This window comes from Antennarius striatus, chromosome 18 (genome assembly GCF_040054535.1).
Source record: "Antennarius striatus isolate MH-2024 chromosome 18, ASM4005453v1, whole genome shotgun sequence".
In the NCBI taxonomy this organism is placed as follows: domain Eukaryota; kingdom Metazoa; phylum Chordata; class Actinopteri; order Lophiiformes; family Antennariidae; genus Antennarius; species Antennarius striatus.
This window is the reverse complement of record NC_090793.1, coordinates 9,631,836-9,655,679: the sequence shown is the minus strand read 5'-3', so window position 1 is coordinate 9,655,679 and position 23,844 is coordinate 9,631,836. Positions and strand designations below refer to the sequence as shown.

Here is a 23,844-nt window from a genome sequence, read left to right as displayed (position 1 = left end):
ACCAGCCGGAGGCAAAACTAACCAAAACTTGTCCAGAAATTTGACTGTGATTTTTTTAAGCATAATTTAAAACAATTTCTTCTTGGAACTCTCGTCCTCTCGTCCTCATTTTACTCTGTTTGCTGCAGACCTTAGTACTTTATAATAGACTCCAACACAAGACTACAACCATTAACCATGTGGTTGTAAATTAATGTCATTAAATGAGGCCGTTTGTCCTTAATACCACATTAAATTTGTCCTGAGCCACGCAGCGTAACATTTTATTAACGTCTCAGTTTGTCTTCATTGTTTTTATTTGTTGACATAAGATAGATATGAAAGAAAAGGACATTTTTACCATAAAGATTTGAACTGAACTCATTAATTTAATGTGTCTCCTTGACTCAGACGAAGCTCCAGGCCCACAATCCCCCCCAGCCGACTCATAAATGATATTTTTTCTGCAGATCATGGTTTTGTTTCATGTTTACGAGTCTGATATACTGTAAATCTACAGTGACAACTAAATGATTCAAGAGTGTCAGAAAAAACCAGAAGGAAAACTGTAGCATCTAAAACAGGTCTTTACTGGTCAATATACAGGAAGCAGTGGGAGGACCACTAAAGGGGAGAAATCCCAAACATTTGTTTACAAAAAGAAAAAGAAACATATATAAAATAATTTTTACAGGGTTTGACTTCATATGTAAAATCTCCATCTTTCAGAAGCACAATATGACAAAGGGATGAGGGAAACAAGGCAGTAGTTTCACAATGATGACTTCACAATAATAGGTGCTTAAAGGTCAAAGGTCAGAGATGGACAGGAGACAAACTGGTTAAGGAGCTCAGAGGGAGTAAAAGTCACCGCTGCTGTCTAAACAAGAGAGAACAGGTGAAGGAGTTTCACTTTGATGGAGTTACACTTTCTACTTCATCAAAACGATTAATATCAGTGGTTTCCTTCTACTCATTGTTCTGGGGGGGTTGTGCTGACTCGGTGAACAACAACACATCACACTGATTCCTCAGTTCTGTAGGTCTTCACCCGACCGTCTCACATACACCTGAACTTTACGTCCAGGTTAGTCTAAAAACAACTTTGAACTACAAGATCAACACGTGTGAAACGTTCGCCCTCCTCACCTGCAAACTAGCTGGGCTTGAAGTCATGCTAACAATCTGTCACTCGCTAACCAGAAACAACAAGTGATAAATGATTATTGTTAGCTAATAAATCTGCAGCGTACAACTTATTTTAGAACAAACAGCAAGGAGGAGTGGGGTCCCAGGGCTCAAACTATTCTCCGTTGGCTCAAGACTCGTTGGTAGAACTTTCACTGCTGGGGGAAGCAAACAGTTTGACACCAGTTTTTGTTTGAGAAGTCTAAAATGACCCCGAACTGAAATTTTACTCAGAAACCAGATAGCTTTCCAAAAAGGCAAGCTAGGTTAGCTCAATATAAACCCTAGTGAAAATCTGACTGGTGCATGTTGGGAAATACCGGACCCAGTGCGTTTGGAGCATGATCCAATCTGTTATCCAATCTGTCTCCCATGAGTCCATTATTGCATAGAAGACATCCTTTAACTATCAGATGAAAACAAATGGTGACACGGGTGCATCATGTGATCCACAGATGGAGGGACGATCACTGGAGAGGCTACATTAGTCCACAGGAATCCAGACCAGACTCCGGCTTTGACGGAGCAGTGCCTGGTCTGGTGGTAAAGGTGTGTGATGAGTGACAGGACAGCAATGGCATAGCTACTATTGTAAAATGGAAACAAATCTGTATCATCTACATGAATATATCTGTTAATTATCCCTCATATTGCAAGCTGTTAGAAAATAAACAACACAACTGAGGACACATGGACCTGCAAACATGAAACGTGGACAACAAACTCCTGTTTGTTGCAGAATTGGATTTTATCCACATAATGAGAGGAATGTGCTCATTTTAAAACTGTCTCAATTTTTCTTCTTCACTGATATTCATGTTAATATTAACTTGTTTTTGCAGCACTGGGGGCGAGCAGATGAACCTGCAGTTATAACTTCGTCCAGCAGAGGGAGATGTTTGAATAAAAATCAGCTCAAACTTCTAAAACGCAACAGATTGAGATCAAACGCGTGTGATATATCTGCGTGAAGGGTGATATATGTGTGTGTGTGTGTGTGTGTGTGTGTGTGTGTGTGTGTGTGTGTGTGTGTGTGTGTGTGTGTGTGTGTGAGTGTGTGCGTGTGTGTGCGTGAGCGCGTGTGCGTGTGCGTATGTGTGTGTGGCTTCTCAATGTGCGATTAGTACATCATGGAGGAACTGTCCCACACTAGTCTCCTCTTCTTCTTCTGTTCTTCCTCCTCCTCTTCGGCTTCATCGCTGTTGTCTGACTCAGTACTTGGAACCTGCTCTTCATCCTCCTCTTCTTCTTCTTCATCTTCATGTAGCGCTTCTTTCAGCTCTTCACGAAGTGCCTGGGCTCGTTCGATGTTCTAGAAAACAAAAGGTGATTTAGTGAAGGTCGCCACAGATCTCTGACACTGAGTCACATCATCTCCTATCCCATCCCCTTCCTGCACCGAACCCCTAAAACACCATGAAGTCCAAAAACGAACCTCCATGGGGTTGACGGTGATGGTGAGGGCAGAGTTGTCCCAGTCTTCCTCGGGGTCTTTGGCCCCGTCCTCATCTTCTCTGGAGCCCTCCTGGTGTGTGGCATGGATCCTGTACACGCCGATCACCACGATCACCACCAGCGCCGCGATGCAAACCACGATGACCACGGTGGCGGCTGGAGGTGCACCTCCTGCATGAACAAGAAGAGAACCGATAAAACGACCTCTGGCACTTGGTGTGAAGTTTTTAAGATGACAATGTCAAGACACAGCAATTCCTTTACCTGGCATGTGTGAGTTGAGCGTGTGCACCATTAGAGGGTGGTGGACGGGTCGCATGTACTGAGGCTGGGCGGCCACATGGTTGACGTGTTCTACCGGGGCTGAGCGGTGGAGAACACTGACCTACGGGGGAAAGTCAAGCCGTGATCCTCTGAGATACCATAATAGGAACGTTTAGATTTTATTGGCGGCGGACAGAAACTGTTTGAGACATCACCTCCACGTTGAACTCGTTGCTGGTGTAACGTCCGTTCAGTTCAGAGCAGGTGAGTCTGAACTTCCTCTCGCTCAGGGCGGCAGGCCTCCAGTTCCTGTAGTGCACCTGTCTCAAAGCCTGCTCGTAGTTGGCCATGGAGTCCACACCTGGTCACACAGCAGACACACACAGGTTAGTTATGAAGGCTGTGTGAAGGTCCGCTCATGCCCCCTCCGGTCTGACACTCGAGCATCTACCATAAATCGATATTCCAGATGTGGAGTTGGTGGCGTCCAGGTGTTTCCCCAGCAGGGCGCCGTGACGGATGTCCAGACTCTCTCTGTCAGGATTCAGCTCCTCCCCAATGACCAGCACGTCGCAGTAGTCCAGGTTGTGCATCGCCTCCGTCACACCTGGCCAGTGGGCTGCCGACACGACAGGAAGTTAAGCGTAGAAACAGGAAGTCAAATCAACTGAAGCTTCGCCCGCAAAAGCTGGAAGGACAGCGTCACTCACGTCCGCCCGGGACGTCTGCCTTCATCACTGTGCTGGTGATGCGGAGATCTTTGAAGGGGGCCACGCCCAGTGGGCCCCGCAGGTCGCCGGCAGGCCTGATGAGTCGATTGGAGCCTACGACTGTGATTCTGGGTTCGCTGGGCGACAGGACCATCACCACAGCCCGGATGTCTGGGATAGAGAGACACGTGTCCTCCCCGAAACACCTGAGCAGATACAGGCGTGGGGTGAGGGGAGGGCTGATCTGTCAAAGTAGTTTCATCATGATGGCTTAATTATAATAAAACAGTTCATTGTTGTGGTATCAGATTTAGGTCCACATGTTGTTTAGAATGAACCAAACACAATAATATAAAGCAGAACACAGAACCTAACCCAAACGGAGGAAACCGTTCAAGTCTGTTTTGATTCGACTTTCCTGTCAGGCTTGATGATTGATTACTTCTTGTTTTATGGACAACAGGCTGCTGATAAACTCTAATGGAAGAATGAATGAAGGCTCAGCTAATGAGACCCTTCTGTGCTTCATGCTACGATCATTAAATCATCCGTTTATGAGAAAGAATTCCAAACAAGTAGTCTGAGTTCTTCACATTTTCATTTTCTGTCAAAACGTGTCTCACTTTCATTGATAAAATTGATCGGATCCATCGTCTTGTATTGACGGATTGTTCTTCAGAAGAGGAATTCCTCCAAGAACATCTTCAGATCCGCATCAAATATCAAAAATATGACATCATCAGGGTTGTGACAGCTGCCACCATTGATCGATGAGTAGTTTTTGTATTAAAGTGGTCACAGAAGTCCAGTTATTATCAGTGATAGGAGAGAGTATGAAAGTTAGACGTGACGAGAAAAGTTTCATTTGCTTGGGAAGCTTAAATTTACTCTTTGAGTTAATGAAATGCATGAAGTGTGCAGCAGATTGTCTGCAGAGCTCAGACGATGTTTGTGTTCAGGCTGGACGTCGGCTGCTGTGTCAGCGTTTATCTAATTAGGTTGACTGTGGAGGTTATTATCACATTTATGCAAGACTGGCATAACCAGCTACACCTAGAAAAAAAACACCTCAGCACACCCTCAACAACACAGTTTAAAACATCACCTGGATTCAAATCTGTTCTCATTACCATGTGCTTGTCATCATTATGGGATATCATATCTTAACATCAACACACAGATTATTAACACCTTTAAATGCTATCTCAATGACACTCTGAGCTGTTAGAGATGATAAAGGCTGTGGATCTGTAGCGTGATTGATCATCGGTTCTTGTGATCAAAAATTCATTCAAAATTTAATCCACAGCAGATTTCAGCATCTTTACAGCGACTGTAGAACAAAGTGTTTGTAAATTTGTAATCCCACTTTTTAACAAAGCAGCAGTCAAGACAAAAGTTGGGCTGACGGGTTACTATTAGCCCCCCCCATGGATGGCCACTGGGTAACTTGAAAAAGACCTTTCAAATAAAACAACGTCCAGATATAAACAGGAGAGAAAAGGAAATAAACCAAAAGCGAGGGGGAAAAAAGATGCTGGCAGACGGTCTCTCCTTTCACCAGAAGGCTTAACGTCCTTAATGACCAGCCGTCTGTTCGCTGATCGGAGACAAAGACTAAGGCACACAGACACATCTGACTGAGCCCCCCCCCGTTGTGTTTTAAGCACAGATCCTCTGGCGCTCAGCAGCTTCTGTTGGCATCTACGGGTCCACCGACTTCTTCTGAATGCATCATTACGCGTTAGTGTTCCAGCGGCTGTCATAGCCTCAGTCTGCGTTTAACAACTGGGTACCTGCCTCAGACCACATACCTGCACCACTGCCAACACACACACACACACACACACACACACACACACACACACACACACACACACACACACACACACACACACACGCAAGAACACCCACTTACTGTACTGAGGTGGAGACGCGTAGTCGCCGAAGTCCTGGAGTGGGGAACTGACGAGAATTGATGTAGGAGACTTTGGTCATGGCGATGTTGATGCTTTCCACGTCTTCTCCTTCTACTACCAGCACAGACTGGGCAGGGTTAAAGTGGAACTGGGTGCACAAGAACAAGAACAAGATCCAGATCCAGGTATACATTCAGGTTCAGTGCTGAATCTTAAGAAGCAGCATCTACCTTAACATCCCGAGCAAGGCTCTCTAGGGAGTTGATGTCAAGGCCTTCTTTGCAGGCCTGCAAACAGGAGATGACCTTCTGGGTTTCAATGCGGCCGGGTCGGATTGTCAGACCCGACAGACTGCCGTGGAAATATTGGGTGAACCTTGGAGTGGCAACTTCACCGCCTAAGAGACAAGAGCAAGTTCTTCCATCAGATGTTGGTCTCATCAGCCTTCCTAGTTTGGATTTTCCTTAATCTTGAGTAAATGTTTTGGCTAACGACACAGCTCCTGGGTCCAAACATGTTTTTTCAGGGTAAAAGAGGCAACAAAATGAACCTTTTGTGTTTCCAAGGGAACACACACACACAAGTTGTTGGAAATAACTTGATTCAACTTGACAAAAAACACACACTGAGCTGTGTTTCATTAATGCAGTTTAGGATGAGAATAAAAGTAAAAACAATTCTGGAAAACAAGATGACAAAGAATAAGGAACATGAAAGAAAAGAATTGGCCAGCATGGAGTGTTGATAATCACATCAGTCAGTCCTGAGTAAATATTCTGCTGGAAGCAGAATGCAGAAACAATCTTGCACGATGAACATCCTGAGGTCACTTTTTAAGAGCTTTCTAATTCAAATTCCTGCTCCTCTCATGAGGTAAATCCTTCACCTTAAATTAAACAGAACACACTCAAAAACACAAATGATGTGAAAGTCTGCAGAGTTTCAGGGTGGCATTCAGTTCAAGCCTTCTTGAGGTGACATAAGAACAGCGCGGAATGTATGTCTACCAGAAAACTCCAGTCAACAGCAAACACAAATATGTCATAAATTGGATTATACTTTAACTCCTATAACTCCTGTTCACTCCAAATATAGAACTGGTGGTTAATTATCTCTGTTACTAATGTGCTGCTGAAAGATCTTCATCAAGGTAACGTCCCAGTGAGTCATTTGTTAAACACTTCCTGCCTGCTCCAGGAAGTGTGCACATTTTAATTGATTCACAAAGGAGAGAAATGAATGAAAGGATAGTGGAAGAAGAGGAGGAGGTATCGATGCTGCACAGCAGAGCCGATAGAACGCAGCACGAAGAGCCACCATCATTTGTGAGTTTGTGTTCACAGCCTGATTTAAATGAAACATGTTCATTGTGGTTGTTCTTTTGTGGTTTCCTTCAGGCCACAAGCTTCCACTTCCTTCTTTCTACGTGGTTGCAGCTCCTACCTCCTGAGCTGCAACCACTTTTTCTGCATTTGGATGTTGTATTCTTCTTACTAATCAGAAGAAACATCATTCTTTACACCTGTGTGCGCCCCGCTTCGAAAATGAGGAGGAAAATGAGTGGATTACTTTCCACGTGAAAACAGATTGCGCTCATGTTGGCGGCGGCGCGTTGGCATATTAAACGCTCTCATTTTTCTGTGTGCTAATGGTGTACTAACTACAACATTTGAGTCCAGATGCCCCTCATTCTGCAAAGAGTGGTGAAGGGAGTCACATGACCTGACACCAGTAGAATCTGAAAATATGAAGAAAAATCAACTTGAAGAAACCAATTATGAGCCACATCTAGAGCATGACATGTCAGTGAATTCCATCTGTGAGTTTTTCTACATAAACCCCATTTGGCATGTATAACAAGGAGTAAATATAGAGAAATATATATCTGACTTGTGCTTACATTTAAATAAGAAAACAACTACCGGTAACTGCAACTAACTTTGGTGGTGACTTATTTGTGTATTAGCGCTGTAAAGGTTGTTTTGACATTAAAAAACCTGAAATGTGATGGAAACAATCATTTCTCATCCAAATTTTAACACAAACATTTAATTTAATACACTGTTATAACCCCCAAAGGGAAATTAAGAACGCACACTCTAGTTTTTTGTTAGTCAATCAATCAATCAATCACACGCATGCATATTAGTGCGTACAGACCCCTGTAATACACACAACCACACACAAGGGGGTTTGTCAGCATGCAAGGGAGGTAGAGTGGCAGGCAGCTCCTTCTTGGTGCTCCTCAAATGAGCAATTTGTAAATGGGACGGCACCTTGCTCAAGGGTGCTTCGGCAGTGCTACGGAGGTGAGTTGACACCTCCCACTGTCAGCTCGCCTCCGGGTAATTTTTGGGCGGGAGCGGGAATCGAACCGCCGATCTTGAATCGTAGGACGACCCGCTCTACCGCCCACTTTACCACTGAGCCACTGCCGCCAAATATGAGCCCAAATATGGCCGCACACAACCTGTTACACACCAACAACAGCTAAACCGTTCTCTTGTTAACCTCATCTGATGACGACTCGCTTCTATCGGTTCGCTTTCATGGAATTGAGAGTACAGTCTTAACACCTTCATTCCACATGTCTCATCATTATTTTGTTGATTATGGGGAAAAGGGAACGGAGGAATGAGAGGCTGAAAGGCAATCTTGCTCGCTAATGGCCTGCAAAGTTATCAGTTGCAGCTTAGTGAAGCTTAAAGCGGCTTCATTGGGATGTAATAGATGGCAATGTTGTCCTCCATTCAGGCTAGCTAATCCTTCCTTCAGGGCTTTCTCTTACGGAAAGAGGCGAGAAGAGACGGCCGTATGAAGCACGGATGAAAATAATGATGACATAAAGAAAATTGCAGTCAGACACAGAATGAAAAGAAATGCAAACAAAACCATAGCAAGGCTTGGAAAGGCGCTGGAAAGGCGCTGGCAAGACTTAGTGTGATTTAGACAAGATGCAGAACGGATCGCTGCCGTCTCATTCTGCCTGACTGTAAAGCACTTCTGTATAATTATCCAAGTCATAAACATGGCAGCAGCGTGGTTACCATTCATCCCAGTGTAATCACTATTCACTCTCATTCCGGGCTACTGGAGTTTCCAGTTTGATGCCCACTCAGCTGGTGCCTCTTGAAGCGCTGGCAGCCCAGGGGCACGAATCTTAATCTCTTTATTTATCTTAACAGTCAGACTTCTCACTGTCATCATTTTGACTACTTCCTGTATATTTCCTGTCCTTTCCTAGTTTCCTTCCATTCACATAATAAGAACAAACATTAAACAGTATATATTTTATTGTTCTTCTAATTTATAATGCACATGTACTTCGTCATTTCAATCTACTCATTTTTTTAACGCCTTCCTACTTTGAGGTCGTTCTTCACACAAAATGAGGATCTAAGGAAAGAACATGTTTTACTGTGCAGAAAATAAAATCCTCTTAGGCAATCTGATATGTAATTTGGAATTATATAAATAAAATTGAGTTGACACTTAAATTAACTTATTATAAAATAAAAAGTGAATATATTGAGTGATTTGTTCTCAGCTCTGTTTACATGTCAGTAATTATTTTCTACATCCTGAAGTTTCTGTATTGCTTTAATGTCTTCTCTTTTACTGTTATCTTAAATTAGTACACCTATACAGTTTAATGTGTTATTTTTAATTTCGTATACTGACAATTAATACAGTTGAACTGTTTTATACTAAGAGAAAACTTGAACACAGTTTACACTTTCCAGAGTGTTTAATGTATCTAAAGTAAATTTACATTAATATATGTATTTGTATATTTATATAAACTCAAACATACATACACACACACTCGCACAGTAATGGTTGTCAATGCCTTTGCAATTCAAGAAAGGTGTCTTTCCGCATCCATCACAACAATTTGGCACAGAGAAGCGTTCCCTTGTTTTAAATCTTTTTCTTTTTTTTTGCGTTGTGTTTATCTGGTTTCACAGGGAGCATTTCCACTACCAGAACATGGTAACCATCACAATGCAGTGATAAACCAGTTACATAACACAACAAAATGAGGTGACAAAGACGATTTCTTCCGTACAGATATGATTCCTTTTGGTAGAAATAGCCATATAAATGTTTGGGGGGTTTTTTCATTTCATGTGAAGTGAATAAATACCTGCCCTCAGGCTGAAAACAGTGCTACATGTAGACCTACTGTCAGATTATAGTACAGCTGTAAATAATGTCAGCAACACAATATTATAACAGCTGAGTCCTTTTCAAGTCTAAAATCAACTTTTTTAATGGACAAACAAAAAATTTTAATTAAAGGACAGATAAAGGCAATTTTCTGCATTTGATGAACTGTAAATCAGATATAAGATATTTATAGATATAGGCCCTCAAGCTGATTTTCCTTTGCACAAAAAATGTTCAGACGTGCACACTGACCTTGCCAACAGGCGCCCACAGTCAGCTGTGTATCAATCTTGGAGGTGTGGATCGGCCAGTCATCTGTTACCAGGTAGGGTTCATACGTGACGCCGTCCACAAAGAGTGTCACAGCAGGAAACTCCACATTAATCACATAGTAGTGCCACTCCTTATCACAGATCTGTGAAGGGGACAGAAATGTTATTAAACTGCAGTACTTAGTGCAAATTGTCCACTGATTATACATTTTAAATGAGAACTTTTTATTTTTGGTTTGGTTAGACACAAAAACAGAACCGCTTTAAAAACACATTACTCCAGCAGCTACATCTAATTTTTGGGAGCGCTTAGATTAGCATTTTACCCCGTTGAGGTTCATGTTTACAGGGAAGCTGTTATGAAAACGATGATGTTTACTCCACTCACGCAGCCGCCACTGGAGGCGCGTCCCTGAACGCTGCCTGCCTTTCTACCTTCAGTGAGAGCATCTCAACAAATTCCTCTCCTCGTGCCCGCATCATTTGCTCCCTGTCGTTGGCAAGCTAATGAGGTTTCCGCATAATGAGCTGTTCATTAAACTCACAGGATAAGCGACAAGCACGGTTATGGAGGACGCCAGTATCTGGGATTCTTTTCTGAGAACTCATAAGGTCACATCCTGTTTGCTCACAACCCCATCCCACTTGTATTTATACAAATAAAGGCTATTTTGTTCTTGCTGATGGATTCAAACCCACAAACATACATTATCAGTAAATACCATCAGCTCCTACTGAGGAACGTATCCACAACACTTATCTGGAGGTGCATTAGTCAGTGGACGCTTGAGGGTATTTCTCCTCTGCAACATCTGAGCAATGAAACACTGAGCTCTAACCCAGTTACAGGCCTGCTTACGACAAACAGAACCAGAGAAACACAGCAGAACTCAAGAGAAACCAGGGCAGACACATGCAAACACAAACGCAATTTAATATACAGACGTGGCTCTGCCACTCCCAAACTCCACATGCAATTTGAATACAGTATTTTCCGCACTATAAGGCACACCGTAAAGCCCTTAATTTTCTCATAAACCGAGAGTGTGCCTTATAATCCAGTTTGCCTTATTTATGAATTATCGTTATTATTATTTTTTTTTTTTTTCTCTTAAATTTAATTTTATTTTTTTAGGCCATTCGCTGAAGGTGCGTCTTATACTGTAATCCGGTGTGCCTTATAGTGTGGAAAATACTATATATTTCTGGAAAAAAAAGCCTATTTTGAAACGATGCAAGAAAAAATGGTGACATTGTGAAGATGTGCAGCCAAACAGAACCGACTGCAGCTTGTTCCATCCTCCTCACAACATTGTTTTGGACAATGCTGAAAAGATTAAACAAAGCCCCACTCAGTGCTCAATGCTCCATGGTCTGACTATTTTAAAATGAGACTTAGACAAAATGTGGGGAGCGTGCCCTCACATGATAGAGGAACACTTTTCAGATATTTTGAATGAATTCAGTCCTCAGTGACCAAGGACTGCATAAGCAGTATATTCAGATACTTCATTATTCCTAAAGATTCACCTCACCATGCAATAGTAATGTTTTAATGATGCCACTTTGTATTTATAGGAAACTATTATATCTTAAACCTGAGTCAAAAGATGGAGATATTGGAGTGGAATGCAGAAAGTTAAATATGTTGGATGTTTTAAAGTCCTAGAAAAGGTTTTATTTTGAAAAGTTTGGCATCAGAACCACATATTTATTCTGATGCTGATGGTGTAATACTGATGGTGAATGGGGTGTGTACTTGTATGCTGATGACAGTTTGTTGCTCTTGTTCTTATTAAAAATATTGATTTATCACTTTCTGAAAATTTGACACAGAAGATCATTTCAGGAATGCTGAAGCTCTGCCCTTCGGCAAACTTATCCTATTTTCATTTGATGTGGATCCCATCCATCTCTCCTTTCCTCATCTGAACTAATTCAATCCTTCTCTCTCCTGCTGTCCCCACCTCCATCTCATCACACCATTCTAACCTGCTCCTCTCTCCCTTTTCATCTCCTTTTGTTCCTATTCACATTCCTCTCCTCTCCTCTGCCACTGTTGTGGCACTGCATTATTGATGCCGGCCTATTATGTGTCTGTGTGGTCGTTTGAATGACAGATGGTAAATGAAAGAAACAATAAAGGAAAGAGAAGAAAAAGAAAGAAGCCTTGGTAACATTATCGATTTAAAATGAGAGAAATTATGTCCCGATGAAAAAAGTTAAGCTGAAAGGGAAAAATGGCATCAAGGTCTCCTTACATGTTTTACTAAAGTACAGTACTATTATAAAGAGAAGCTTCTCACTGAGGCATTGAAAATCATAAACAGACGTGAACAACAAGACTCAATAAGGAAGCTACCATTTTCAAGTCAGCTGACACAGGATGTCTTATGTCTTTAGAAATCTCGTCATATCCCTGTGTGGATGATTCGAGTTCAGAATTCAACGTCAGCCTCTATTACTCAAACTAAAGAATGGAGTGAGAGAAAGAGAGGAATGGATAGATGGATAGAGATGGAGATATGTGGAGGTTGAGAGGGTATAAAAGGAAACAAAGCTTCAGTAGCACTGTTTGTAAAGGAACTTAACTGTGAAGGGCAGGTAGTGGATGAGGTACCCTTCCTCCCACACACACACACACACACACACACACACACACACACACACACACACACACACACACACACACACACACACACACACACACACACACACACAAACACACTCACTTGCACAGTAATGGTTGTCAATGCCTTTGCAATTCAAGAATTCTCATTCATTGGACAATATACGTATATAGTATATAAATATAATATATTATATTTATATAAAATATTGTAATATATAACATATATATAATATATATATTATATATATATATATATATATATACATATGCGTATATTATCTATATAGATATTGTAAATTAGTATAGATTAGATTAGTCTATGGAGTCTATCTATCTATCTATCTATCTATCTATCTATCTATCTATCTATCTGTCTGTACGTCCGTCAGTCCGTCCGTCCGTCCGTCCATCCGTCCGTCCATCCATCCATCCATCCATCTATCTATCTATCTCCCGCTTAGAGGTGGGGTACTGGACGGTGTTCTGGCGGCTGCCATCAGGGGTCCGGTGGAGCCAGAATGATGGAGCTGTTTTTGTGTTCACTGACCTCCAACCACAAATCTCACTCGTTCCCTCTTTAACCTTCTCAAGCTGCCCTGTTTTATTGCCAACAACATTCACGCATTACTGCCACACAAACAACTCAACTAAAGCACTTCTCAGTCAGCCTCTGTTCGAAATGATCTAAATCATCCTGAATGGCTACTCCCCATGGTATCTACGCCCAACATGCGGGGGGCAACACAACCACATACACACGATCGACAACGCCACCCCATTAATCTCCACGGGAACAAAGGCAGGCTGTGAATGCACATGGGACAGAGAGCAAGCCGTATTACAACACGCATGGTAATAGCAGGCAGATAAGGCACACAGTCGCAGATGCTGCACTGAAAAGCAATGAGGGTATTTTTTCACGATGGTGAAAAATCAAACTCTGAATAACAGGAGACCTGCAGTTCCTTCTGGTGCAACTGGTGAAATTGGAAATATTAACATCATGTTATCATGGGTTCATGACAACCAGCTGCTCTTGACTTCCATTCTTTCAATCTGTTGTGTTTGCTCAACTCTCATCTCTCTGCAGGTAGAATGTAGTAAAACTGGAGTTCATTAAAATAAGTTATCACTATTTCATCCATCGTGTCTTTGTACCAGGGAGAACAGATTGGGTATGTAAATTCTGGTATTTAAAAGGCGTTAGAAAGATTCAAAGAGCTAAATTTGTCAAATATAGAGGATGTTCTTGGATGAGCTAAGGTTGACATTTAGTCCTGAAAGAAAACATTTTTTAAATACCCTCAGCTTAGAATTTTTATTAAAGGAAAACACAATCAGACTCACACCAGAACCAGGTACAGTATTCAACTTTGGAAAAAATGACAAGGAAAGGAATTAATTCTTGTTGACACCATTCTTCACAGAAGAGAGTAAATGCCCAGAAGGAAAACCTTCAAATTAAAATTTCAGAGGAACATTGGTCAGCGAATGTGCTGGAGTGCAAACTAGATCCAGAAATGTCAGAGGTGTCAAACTCATTTTCACTGAGGGCCACATCAGCATAATGGCTGTCCTCAAAGGGCCAGATGTAACTTATAAATATAACTAAATGTAACTAAAAGTAATTTAAAATAAGTGTAACTCCTCCTTCATGCCAAATAACTCTGAATTTATTACTTATTCAAGTTACAAACATTGCAGTCGCACAGAAAAAACATGTTTGCTTGTTTCTGTATTATACCATAAATACTTTTAATTTGTCAGGATTTCAAACCCGCATAACTATGTCAATCACGGATCAAACTATCCATGTGAATAAAGAAAACATCAAAAACAAGATAAAGCATTATCTGAGACAATTACTGCATTGAGGGAAATGTTGTTGTTTTTTTTTGTCAAAGCATGCTTTTGACCTATTTATTTTTAAAAACTCTGTCCTTTTTTGCTGTCTTGGGCCACATAAAATGATGTGGCGGGCCACATTTGGCCCTATCTATTACACTCGATAGAATAACTTGTATTTTATATTCTACATTATTTCTCTTTTGATAATACAGTAGTAGAGTTTCATAATGATTTCATACAGCTGGTGTAGATTACTGGGTCCAAGCAGAGCACCAGTGTTGGTTTGTATGGTTGCTGGATGTTAGCTTTTGGATGATTTATTCTTTAAAATGCTTAATACAGCAGATGAAGTTAAAATTCCCATCATCGTCCTTTAGTGTGAAATAATAGACAGCAATCTTTATAAAATTTTATAAAGTCACAAAGACATTGAACACTTTATATATAAAATATTCTCACTCAACATTTGATCCTAATAGATATTTACACATCATAATTAGTCTATGAATTCTTACATTGTAGTCAGAAGTTTGTTTCTGAAAATGTAATCAGCCTTCATTGTTGAGGTCAGCTGGACGTCTTGCTCACTAAAAGCTATTCGACGATTGTTTGCTGTCAAACAAAACAAAAATGACTTCTTCATCCACTCGTTTTATGTGTTTTGTTGCCCTCTCACCTAATTTTTAATACATTTTATCACCTTTGGTTTGCATGACGTTCGTCGAGTGAATTCTGATTTGCATAGGACCTTTTGACCGTGAGTGAAAACCCTTTGAACACGTCGATTGAACTGATAGGCCATCTATACTCAAGGAGAGTGAGTAATGTGTGTGCAGTCCAAAAGGGGAAGGAAAAAAGGCATGGTGCACCCGCATGTGTGTGTGTGTGTGTGTGTGTGTGTGTGTGTGTGTGTGTGTGTGTGTGTGTGTGTGTGTGTGTGTGTGTGTGTGTGTGTGTGTGTGAGACATTCTTTCAGTGTGTTCGATCGACAAGATGAATGGAAGCCTCTTTCTCTCTCATCCTCTCTTTGCCAGCTTCCTCTCATCCCTCTCTGCCCCTCCTCTCTTGGGCTGAAAATTGCAAAATCAATAAAGCTAAATGGAGTTTCCACGGAAGCCATTGAGTGTCCTTTCTAAGTGGTGGGAGAACAAGGACAGTGCTGAAGCAGCTCTGACACCCATAGTCACCTTTTCTTCTTCCCTTCATTTACCACACTGTTTTTTTCCATGGCCTCTACTACACATTGAGATTGTCTTCATTATTCACCCTGAGATCACGTAGCAGCTGCTTGAAAAAAATCTTGAAACAACAAAAAAAAGAAGTAGTTGTCCACTTATCAAAGGGTTAGCAGTTCGATCGCCAGCCTCTGCGGTGTACATATTCAAGCGTCCTTGGACAGGATGCTGAACTCTTCATTGCTCCCAGTTGTGGTTCCATTAGCGTGTGAATGATTGTGTGAATGGGTGAACGCTGGCTAGAAAGCACGGTCTACATCCCGGTTACAATGGATGTGGATATAATGGGTGGAAATGAGGCACAGAGCATCACTCAGGTTAGATATTACTCCCTCACTTATTTCCTACAACAGTTTTTTTGTATTCAGGGAATCTAGCGTGAAGCTTTAACAACAATCCAAAACATAACGGGGTGCTTTTCACTTCAGTTGAGGGTTGGATACGATTAGTGGGAAACAATTTTCCACAACGCAGTGAATTAAAAAAAGGCACAAAAACAGTTCAAGGAACAGAAATAACTCACTAAACAAAACCTTTAATACCAAAAATACAATTCTGTGACACTCCACCTCTGAGAGGTTGTTCATTAAAGGACAAACTATTGGGTGTCTATCATAGAAAGTAGGATGAAAAGAATGAAAACACATGATTTTGAATCATTGCACTCCTCATTGCTCGGAAAAATTGCAGCTAAAACCGTTAAAGATGGTGTCGTTCAGTGAGGCGCTCTGCAGTGACTCGTACAGGAAATGGAGCAAAGCATCTAATTTAAAAAAAACTACATTCTTACACGTACAGGGCAAGACAAAAAGCCTTGCCAATGTTTGATCGGTATTTCTTGTGTACTTCTAAAACGTTTGCAGCACCTGACATTACATTTATTGACTATTAAATAATAACTTTGATGTTTCTGTTGGCAAAAGACGACTATGAATTTTAAAAATTTGAACTGAACCGAAGGAGCTGGCATTTTGACTTGAGTTAAGAAGTCCCCTAAAGCCTCTGGCCTCTAAAAACAGATTTAAACAGGCTATTTGTAGACGGCTGCTGCTGTTTGCAAAGACACTTTTCTTTTGACGTAAATACCATTCACTTTTCCAGCGCACACATTTCCTTCAGATGTCAATTCTTCACATTCAAAGAACTACAGTTTCTTTTTGGACTAAAAAAAAACCAAGCATTTGCTTCTGCGAATTATGAAATCCATTTGCAAGAGATGCTGTCTTATGTACAGGAACTCAGATAAAAAATGAAAATCATTTCAATTTGTTGAATTTAAAAATAACCTGCGTGTAAAACTGGTGTTTGGCAGGGTCAGATATTAAAGCTGCTCTCAATGTTCAGGAAACCTGTACTCCAAGCAGAACTATAGTATGTAGAAGCTTGACACGAGACAGCTTCACCAGCTTGCCCTCTAAAAGCAGATCAATGCAACAGCACTTTAGTAATACATTAGGTTTAGCCTTACTGTCTCCATTTGTGCTGCTTTAATATGAGTTCTCTTTTCCCTATCAGTTTCTCTTCGTGTTGAAAGTGTTTCTTCCCTACTTCTGAAAACACAGGTACAAGAGAAAATGTATGGGTAAGAAAGAGAATGAGTGAGACAGAGAAGGGGAAAGAGAAAGAGAGATAATCAGAGACAAAAAAGAAAGAGCAGAGACTGAAATAGAACTTTGTCTTGAGGTTGTTTGCTGATGAAGCTGAGCAGCCGACTGCTTTGCTGCCCTTCTGTCACATGTGGACCTCAGGAGACGAGAACACTGGACTGAGAAACACTTTTAAAACTCCCTTTGACCTACAACAAACAGGCACCTTGCTCAGAGTTAGTGGAGATAGCGCCGAGAAATCGCACTGGGTTGTTTCAATGCACAGAAGGCATGACTTCATTACTAAACAAATGTAAGCCTTGTTTGTTATTCGCCAAGAAAAAACTGAAAACTTTCCAAACTAAGACAAACAAATGCTAATGCGTGTTGACACGACCAGCAGCTAAATACAGAACTCTGATAACCTCTGATAATACGCCTGTACAGTATGTTATATCCCAAGGATACATAATTAGATTGGATTTGCATCTTAATCAATTATTGAACGTTTGGGGAGAATAAGTGGGAATATTCCTGTACGATAACTTCATTGGATTATAATTAGTCTTTTTGGCTCCAGGGGAATTTTTTGTTCTTACAGCGTAACTTTCTCTGTTTAGTAACAGCTTATCTTTTTCAGATAATTGGATGAGAATCACTACTGACCTGAAATCCCTACAGTATCACAGTCTCTACTCTGTACTGTATACCTATTTATATTGTGCAAAAACAACATAAGTTGATCACGGCATATATTCTTTTGTTCTCTATATTTATGCTTAGATGAAATACCTGCTTGCAGTGTCTAATGTAATTCAGGAGCTATTAAATGTTGATGAGTACACCTGCAGGATAATTCTGGTGGTGAAGCATATCTCAACAATTACTGCAGCTAGAAAAATCTTTTTATGTACACCTCTCCAGCTGATGCAACATCGGATGACATTCTGCAGTACTGAAAGTGTGAACTTCACTGGAAATTATTTCAAAAACACTCCAGAAGTGTGGCAAATAATGCAGATTTGCTGTAAGGTGCTCTATTATCCATAACTAAACAGACTTTCCAATTTCGTTCTATTCTTCTGTGTACAATGTATGTGTCTGTGTGTGTGTATTTGTGTGTATGTGTGTAGGATAGAGGTGTCATCCTGCAGTGAACAGAAGAAAGTGATGGAGGGCCTCTTTTAATTACAATGGAGAGCCTCTCTCTTCACTACACAAATAATGATAGCCCTTCAGTCTCTATAGAAAATCAGCCTGAAACTATGGTAACACACACACATACACACACACACACATGCAGACACACACTCCTCACCTGCTCCAGTTTCCAGTGGAACTCAGCAGGTCTGAAAGTGTCGACTTGAGTGAAATCTCTTCTGAGCAGAAACACCAGGCGACAGTTGTGAACATACAGAGAGTAATGGTGGCGGTTCATCTCTGCAACAGGAAGATGACAGACACAGTAACACACAGAGTAACACACAGACACACGGTAACAAACAGACAGACACACAGACACAAATACAAACAGTTTATCATTCATTCTTTTGGTGCCTCTGTTCCTTTACTTGTCTAATGGATGAAATAAGGCTCATACTTTATATCTGTCCTACAGTCTGTTTGTCTCAAACTCCTTCCAGGCATTAAAACACGGCTGTTAGCTCGACTAAAACAGTGAATGTAGTCATGGAGTTCATTTCTGACATGATAATGAAAGGCCAGTTCTACGTTCTCTGTGTAATAAGAAAGGTCAGGTCGTGATGCAGTGCGAGGTGGGAGGTAGATTCTCTTACAAACGAGGCACCACTTTACAACAATCAGAGCTTGCCGTCAAAAATGACTTTTCTCCTTTTTTTGTGGGTATTTTTTATCCCCTGGCTCCATAAATAAAAGTGAAGATGTTCCACCCTTGTTAAATTGCAAATCACAACATTACAAAGCGACGGCACTGATTTATGACAGAATGGGGTCACATATTTTTCATCATTCTCATGTTTAAAGGAATGAAAAGTCAAGAAATATGTGTGGGGTATTATATCATATTTGTCACTTATTATTCAAGGGGTCATTGTAAGAACCTATAGATGGATTACAGACTTACGATCATGTCATGTTTCATGGATGTTAGTAATGCAGAGGTGAAACTGCTGGGTTTCCTCACCTGTTTTATCAGAGTTACACAGCAGAGTTTCCTTCTCCGCTCTGAGTCCTGGACTGGGTCCGTGTTTCATCCACGTCGCTACGGTGAACTGGTCCGTCAGGTTTTGGGGCACCACATGATCAGGAACATTAGCAGACTGATGACCCTCAAACCTGTAGATGAGGTCGATCTCTCGGCCGCTGTCAGTCAGCAGAGATGCCGTCCAGTTTGTGGAAGGGCCGGGGGCAGGAAGGAGGTCGGTGCTGCCTGACGCTGCACCTGGATGTACCAGGCAGAAGAGACGGAGCAGTCAGTGTGGCGGCACAGTGACGCCACCCACCTTGTTTGCTTTAATCTGAGCTAGATGTTTAATACCATAATCAAGCACAACTTAAAATTGGTTTTACTTTCCCTCAAAAATGGATTTGCTTTAGTCAAGAAGAGTGTGTTCTTTTTTTTTTCATGTCCAATGTTTTATACAACAGATCATTACACAAAGCCAACAAACAAAAGGCCGGAATAGCTTTATTTTAAATAAAGATCATTTAAAAACGAAACTAAAGTAGTATGAAAATGACCAATTGTCCTTGACACTTAAGTAGCATTAAATTCCACTCTTGAATCATGTTTGTTTTTCGTCCTCTCTACTTACCGCAGAGTTTCTGCAGAGACTTCTCAGAATGTGTTTCTCGGTCGCAGCCCTTTCCGATGTGATTGGTCTGCAGCTCCACCATGGCTTTCACGCCAGATAGGGGGCCGCCACACGTCTCCAAATGCATCTTGGGAAACAGCTGTCTGCTTCCAGTCCCTGGCTCATAGTCCACCCGCTTGTTCCAGCCTTCACGGGTAGAAAATCTGTTTAGCAGCACTCACTCACAATATGATGGGGTGTATCTTCATCACATGTAGGTTCACCAGTAAACTTTCACTTTGTGTACACACACTTAATTCTATCAGCCTGAACAGATTCTACAGCTGGTTTGGGTCTTTGTTTAATACATCGGGAACATAACTTAAAAGCTTTATCCTTAAAGGATTTGTGTCTTAACACTGACAGATTTGTGTCTTAGCACATGCTTATGTTCTTCCTGTACATATAAGCATGTGTACAGGAAGCATGTACACATGCTTATATGTGTATTTATGTAATAAACACATCTATTTAGTGAACCAATTTTCTTAAACATGTCACTCTTTACATATGGATCTCCTGTAGGGGGTTACATAATGAGCATGTGGGTCTTAAAAGAATGGCAGAATCCCATAAAGTGCCGATAACTTCAGAATTTGGAATTCTTTCCTCTTGGACAAAAAGGGCCCAGGAACATGACAGGCAGTGGAGAACGGGGCACTGACCTGCTTGTAGCCGTCAGTCATGATGTCAGGTCTTATATTTTCATTATTATCCAGGTGTTACATCAATCCTCAATGAACAAGAATTCCTGAATTGCAAACCAGCGTACCAGCATGTCTGTGTGTGTGTGTGTGTGTGCGTGCGTGCGTGCGTGCGTGTGTGTGTGTGTGTGTGTGTGTGTGTGTGTGTGTGCGTGCGTGCGTGCGTGCGTGCGTGCGTGCGTGTGTGTGTGTGTGTGGGTGGATGCCTGGCAGCTCTTGCCATGCCTACAGAACATTTCTCCTGAGACAAACACTGAACAAAGACAGAAGCCAGCAGTGATGTTGTAGGAGTGAGGTGGAGAGAGAGAGATGTTCAGCTTCTGCTAATGCTGGTGTGTGTGTCTGTGTGTGTGTGTGGGGGGGGTCTTGACAATAGTGCCATCAGACTTCAAATTCTAATGATAAATAAGGTCATGAAGAGAATCAACTGGAGATTTGATTGCTTTCAGTTCAATTCCCACTTACCTTTTATGCCACCTATCCATCTAGATTGCCTTCTCTCTACTATTATCTGACTGCGTGGTCGTATTAATACGGTCACCTCATCTCACTAAGACATTTAGATTGAGCTGTTTTTGAGGCTCAGTTGGAGTTCATAGATAGATAGATGTATACTTTAATGATCTCAAGGGAAATTCAGGTGACATCTGCTCACAAGAGATACAATAAATACACATAACAGTGACAGAGAAAAATGGCACAGCCAAAAGACATTGTATAAATTACATAATTTACATACTGACATAAATATAACAACAGAAATCACATATAGTAACTCTGCAGACGTTGTTATACAGCAAACCAGAGACAGATGGGGAGTTTGTGGTGCTTACAGTAAATGAAAACGTCTTTCCAGACGAGCACTAAATGCCTCTTTCACTCTTTATTTTCCTGTCAATATAGACAAAAGTTGCTTTCTTTGATCCGCAGCTCAGTTTATCTCAGAGCTTTATAAGAAAACGGATCTGGTCACAGCTCTACTCTATTTCTCACTTTCTTCTCTAGAGACGCCTGTTCATTTGGTCTCTTCCTTTGTCTTTTTCTTTCTTGTTTCCCCCCTCTCCCCTCTTATCTTCCTCCTTCATTTCATTGTGAGCTTGACTTCTGAGATGCTGTCAGTGCTGTCAGCTCTGACAGGAGATGGGCTGGCTGGAATGCCAAGCTGCTAACATTTTAGAAGAGAAAAAAACCCCACTCCTCTAAACTTTCGTCTGGAGGTTTTTTTTCAGGTCGTCTGATTTTCTCAAGAGACGTATGTTCCAAAATGAGAGAATTCCCTTGAGGTGCTCCAAAACCACCTGCTTCCATTTTGATGGCATTGCTTATTTACCTTTAAACAATATAAGGATGCACTTTATAACCAATAGCATTAAGTCAAAATCTGTACTGTTTAGTGGATGAAGACATCCTGAAAGTGTGTGTCGAACCTTGCCACCCAGGCTTGCAGACGGGCTTGACGTCGATGTGAATGGCCACATCCTCCTTTGCTCTCTTCTGGCCACAGTCGAAGGCCGTCACCGTAATCTGGTAGCTCTGCTGCTTGTCGTGTCTCAGCCGCTCTGTGTTTCTGATGTTACCTACAGGAAGCAGCAGAAACTTTATAAACTGAGATGTAACCTTACTTAAGGAGGTTTTAAAATGAAGCTGTAAATGTTTTGGAGGGTTTTTTTAGGATTGAAAAAAACAAATTTTAATTGTGATTAAAATCGTGACTTCTCATCATCACATCCACAGATGCAATGACACAGTTTATTAGGCCTATGCGAAGTAAATATTCATGAACATTTATCACCATGCAAAACACTTAGTGAAAATTATATTCTTGGAAAAACAGAGTGAAATGAAGTGTTGGAATGAAACGAACTGGAAAAGCTCAAATTATTTTACTGATTTTTTTTCTCTGTGTTGTTGATCAGCATCTCCCGTAAGAAAATCTACTGTAAGAGATAAAATAGATTGACAGATAACTTTTAAATGAATATGTAAAAAAGACTTGAAACAGAAACAGACAATGAAAAGTGATGAATATACGGAATAATGAGAAATAAAAATGTAAAGCTTAAAGGAAACTAGAAAAGGAATACAATACAGGAGTGGAAGAATTCTGGCTTGAATGAAGTCAGCCAAAAAAATAAATAAATAATGCAATACCTTCATTTAAGATGAATGTTTTCTTAATAGAAGAAAATGGAATTAAAAACTGTTTCAGTCAATGATGGTAAGTTACGAAAAGGGCTGGGTCCAGCAGCATGGATAACTTACTGATTTAAGTAACAAAGTCTACCTGAATTTCAGCCAACAGAAATTCCAAAGGAGGACGGTTTGTTTAAGTTTGTTCACATTATGTCATATTTTATACAGCACTGACAGAGACAACTGGCAGATGGTTATCTCACACTGACAAAACAATGGCTGCTGCTATATTGCACGATTTCAGCTCTGCAGTTGATATTAGTGAACTCAATCTGTATTACTGATAAAATTATCTGTTTCATAAGACAGAGATCACATGGATGGAAAAGTTATTTCTCCAACAGGAAGCTGTCGGTGTTCTTAATGGAAGTTTTCCCTTCTCTGCTCACAGTGAGAGCCCCCTAGGGAGAAGCCTCAGGCCCCTGCTCTTCTCTACGCTCATCAAAGACATGCCATATTCTTTGGATGAGTGCAGTGCCACTCTATTTGCAGGTGAAACAATTACACATTTTGCATCCACTAACACAACAGAATGAAGGAATATATGGAAGTGTGGAGGAATTGGATTACACCTCAGGAGAGTCATCCAACAATCCTACGCTGTGCCTCAACGTTTAAGCTAAACACTGACAAAGCTGCAAGGTCTCCACACAAAAGAGAAAACATCCACACATTCTTTGTGTGCATCATAAAAAAAACCCAGACTTTAGGTCAATGTTGTGTCAATGTTTGCAGTCTATCTGTGGACCTATGAGGACAAATGAAGCTATTTTAAGTTGTTTGCATCTCGGAGGTGGGCTTGATGAAAGGGTGTCAATTTGACTGTGGTGGGAGAGAAGATGAGAGGAGAGAAGA

General features: G+C 41.0%; 1 protein-coding gene across 1 annotated transcript in view; it reads right to left on the bottom strand.

Moving 5' to 3' along the window:
- Positions 1-353: 353 nt before the first annotated feature.
- The window catches only part of clstn2a (calsyntenin 2a), a 101,060-nt gene continuing 77,569 nt past the window's right edge, over positions 354-23,844 (bottom strand). Inside the window, exons 6-18 of the mRNA XM_068340571.1 lie at positions 22,224-22,373; positions 20,054-20,239; positions 19,423-19,680; positions 18,577-18,698; positions 9,938-10,100; positions 5,746-5,912; positions 5,515-5,663; positions 3,597-3,802; positions 3,338-3,505; positions 3,102-3,247; positions 2,887-3,007; positions 2,603-2,793; positions 354-2,479 (exon numbers count right to left, since the gene is read on the bottom strand). Coding sequence (XP_068196672.1) covers positions 2,288-2,479; positions 2,603-2,793; positions 2,887-3,007; positions 3,102-3,247; positions 3,338-3,505; positions 3,597-3,802; positions 5,515-5,663; positions 5,746-5,912; positions 9,938-10,100; positions 18,577-18,698; positions 19,423-19,680; positions 20,054-20,239; positions 22,224-22,373 — 2,219 coding nt within the window. The 3' untranslated portion in view covers positions 354-2,287. The remainder of the gene's footprint in view (positions 2,480-2,602; positions 2,794-2,886; positions 3,008-3,101; positions 3,248-3,337; positions 3,506-3,596; positions 3,803-5,514; positions 5,664-5,745; positions 5,913-9,937; positions 10,101-18,576; positions 18,699-19,422; positions 19,681-20,053; positions 20,240-22,223; positions 22,374-23,844) is intronic.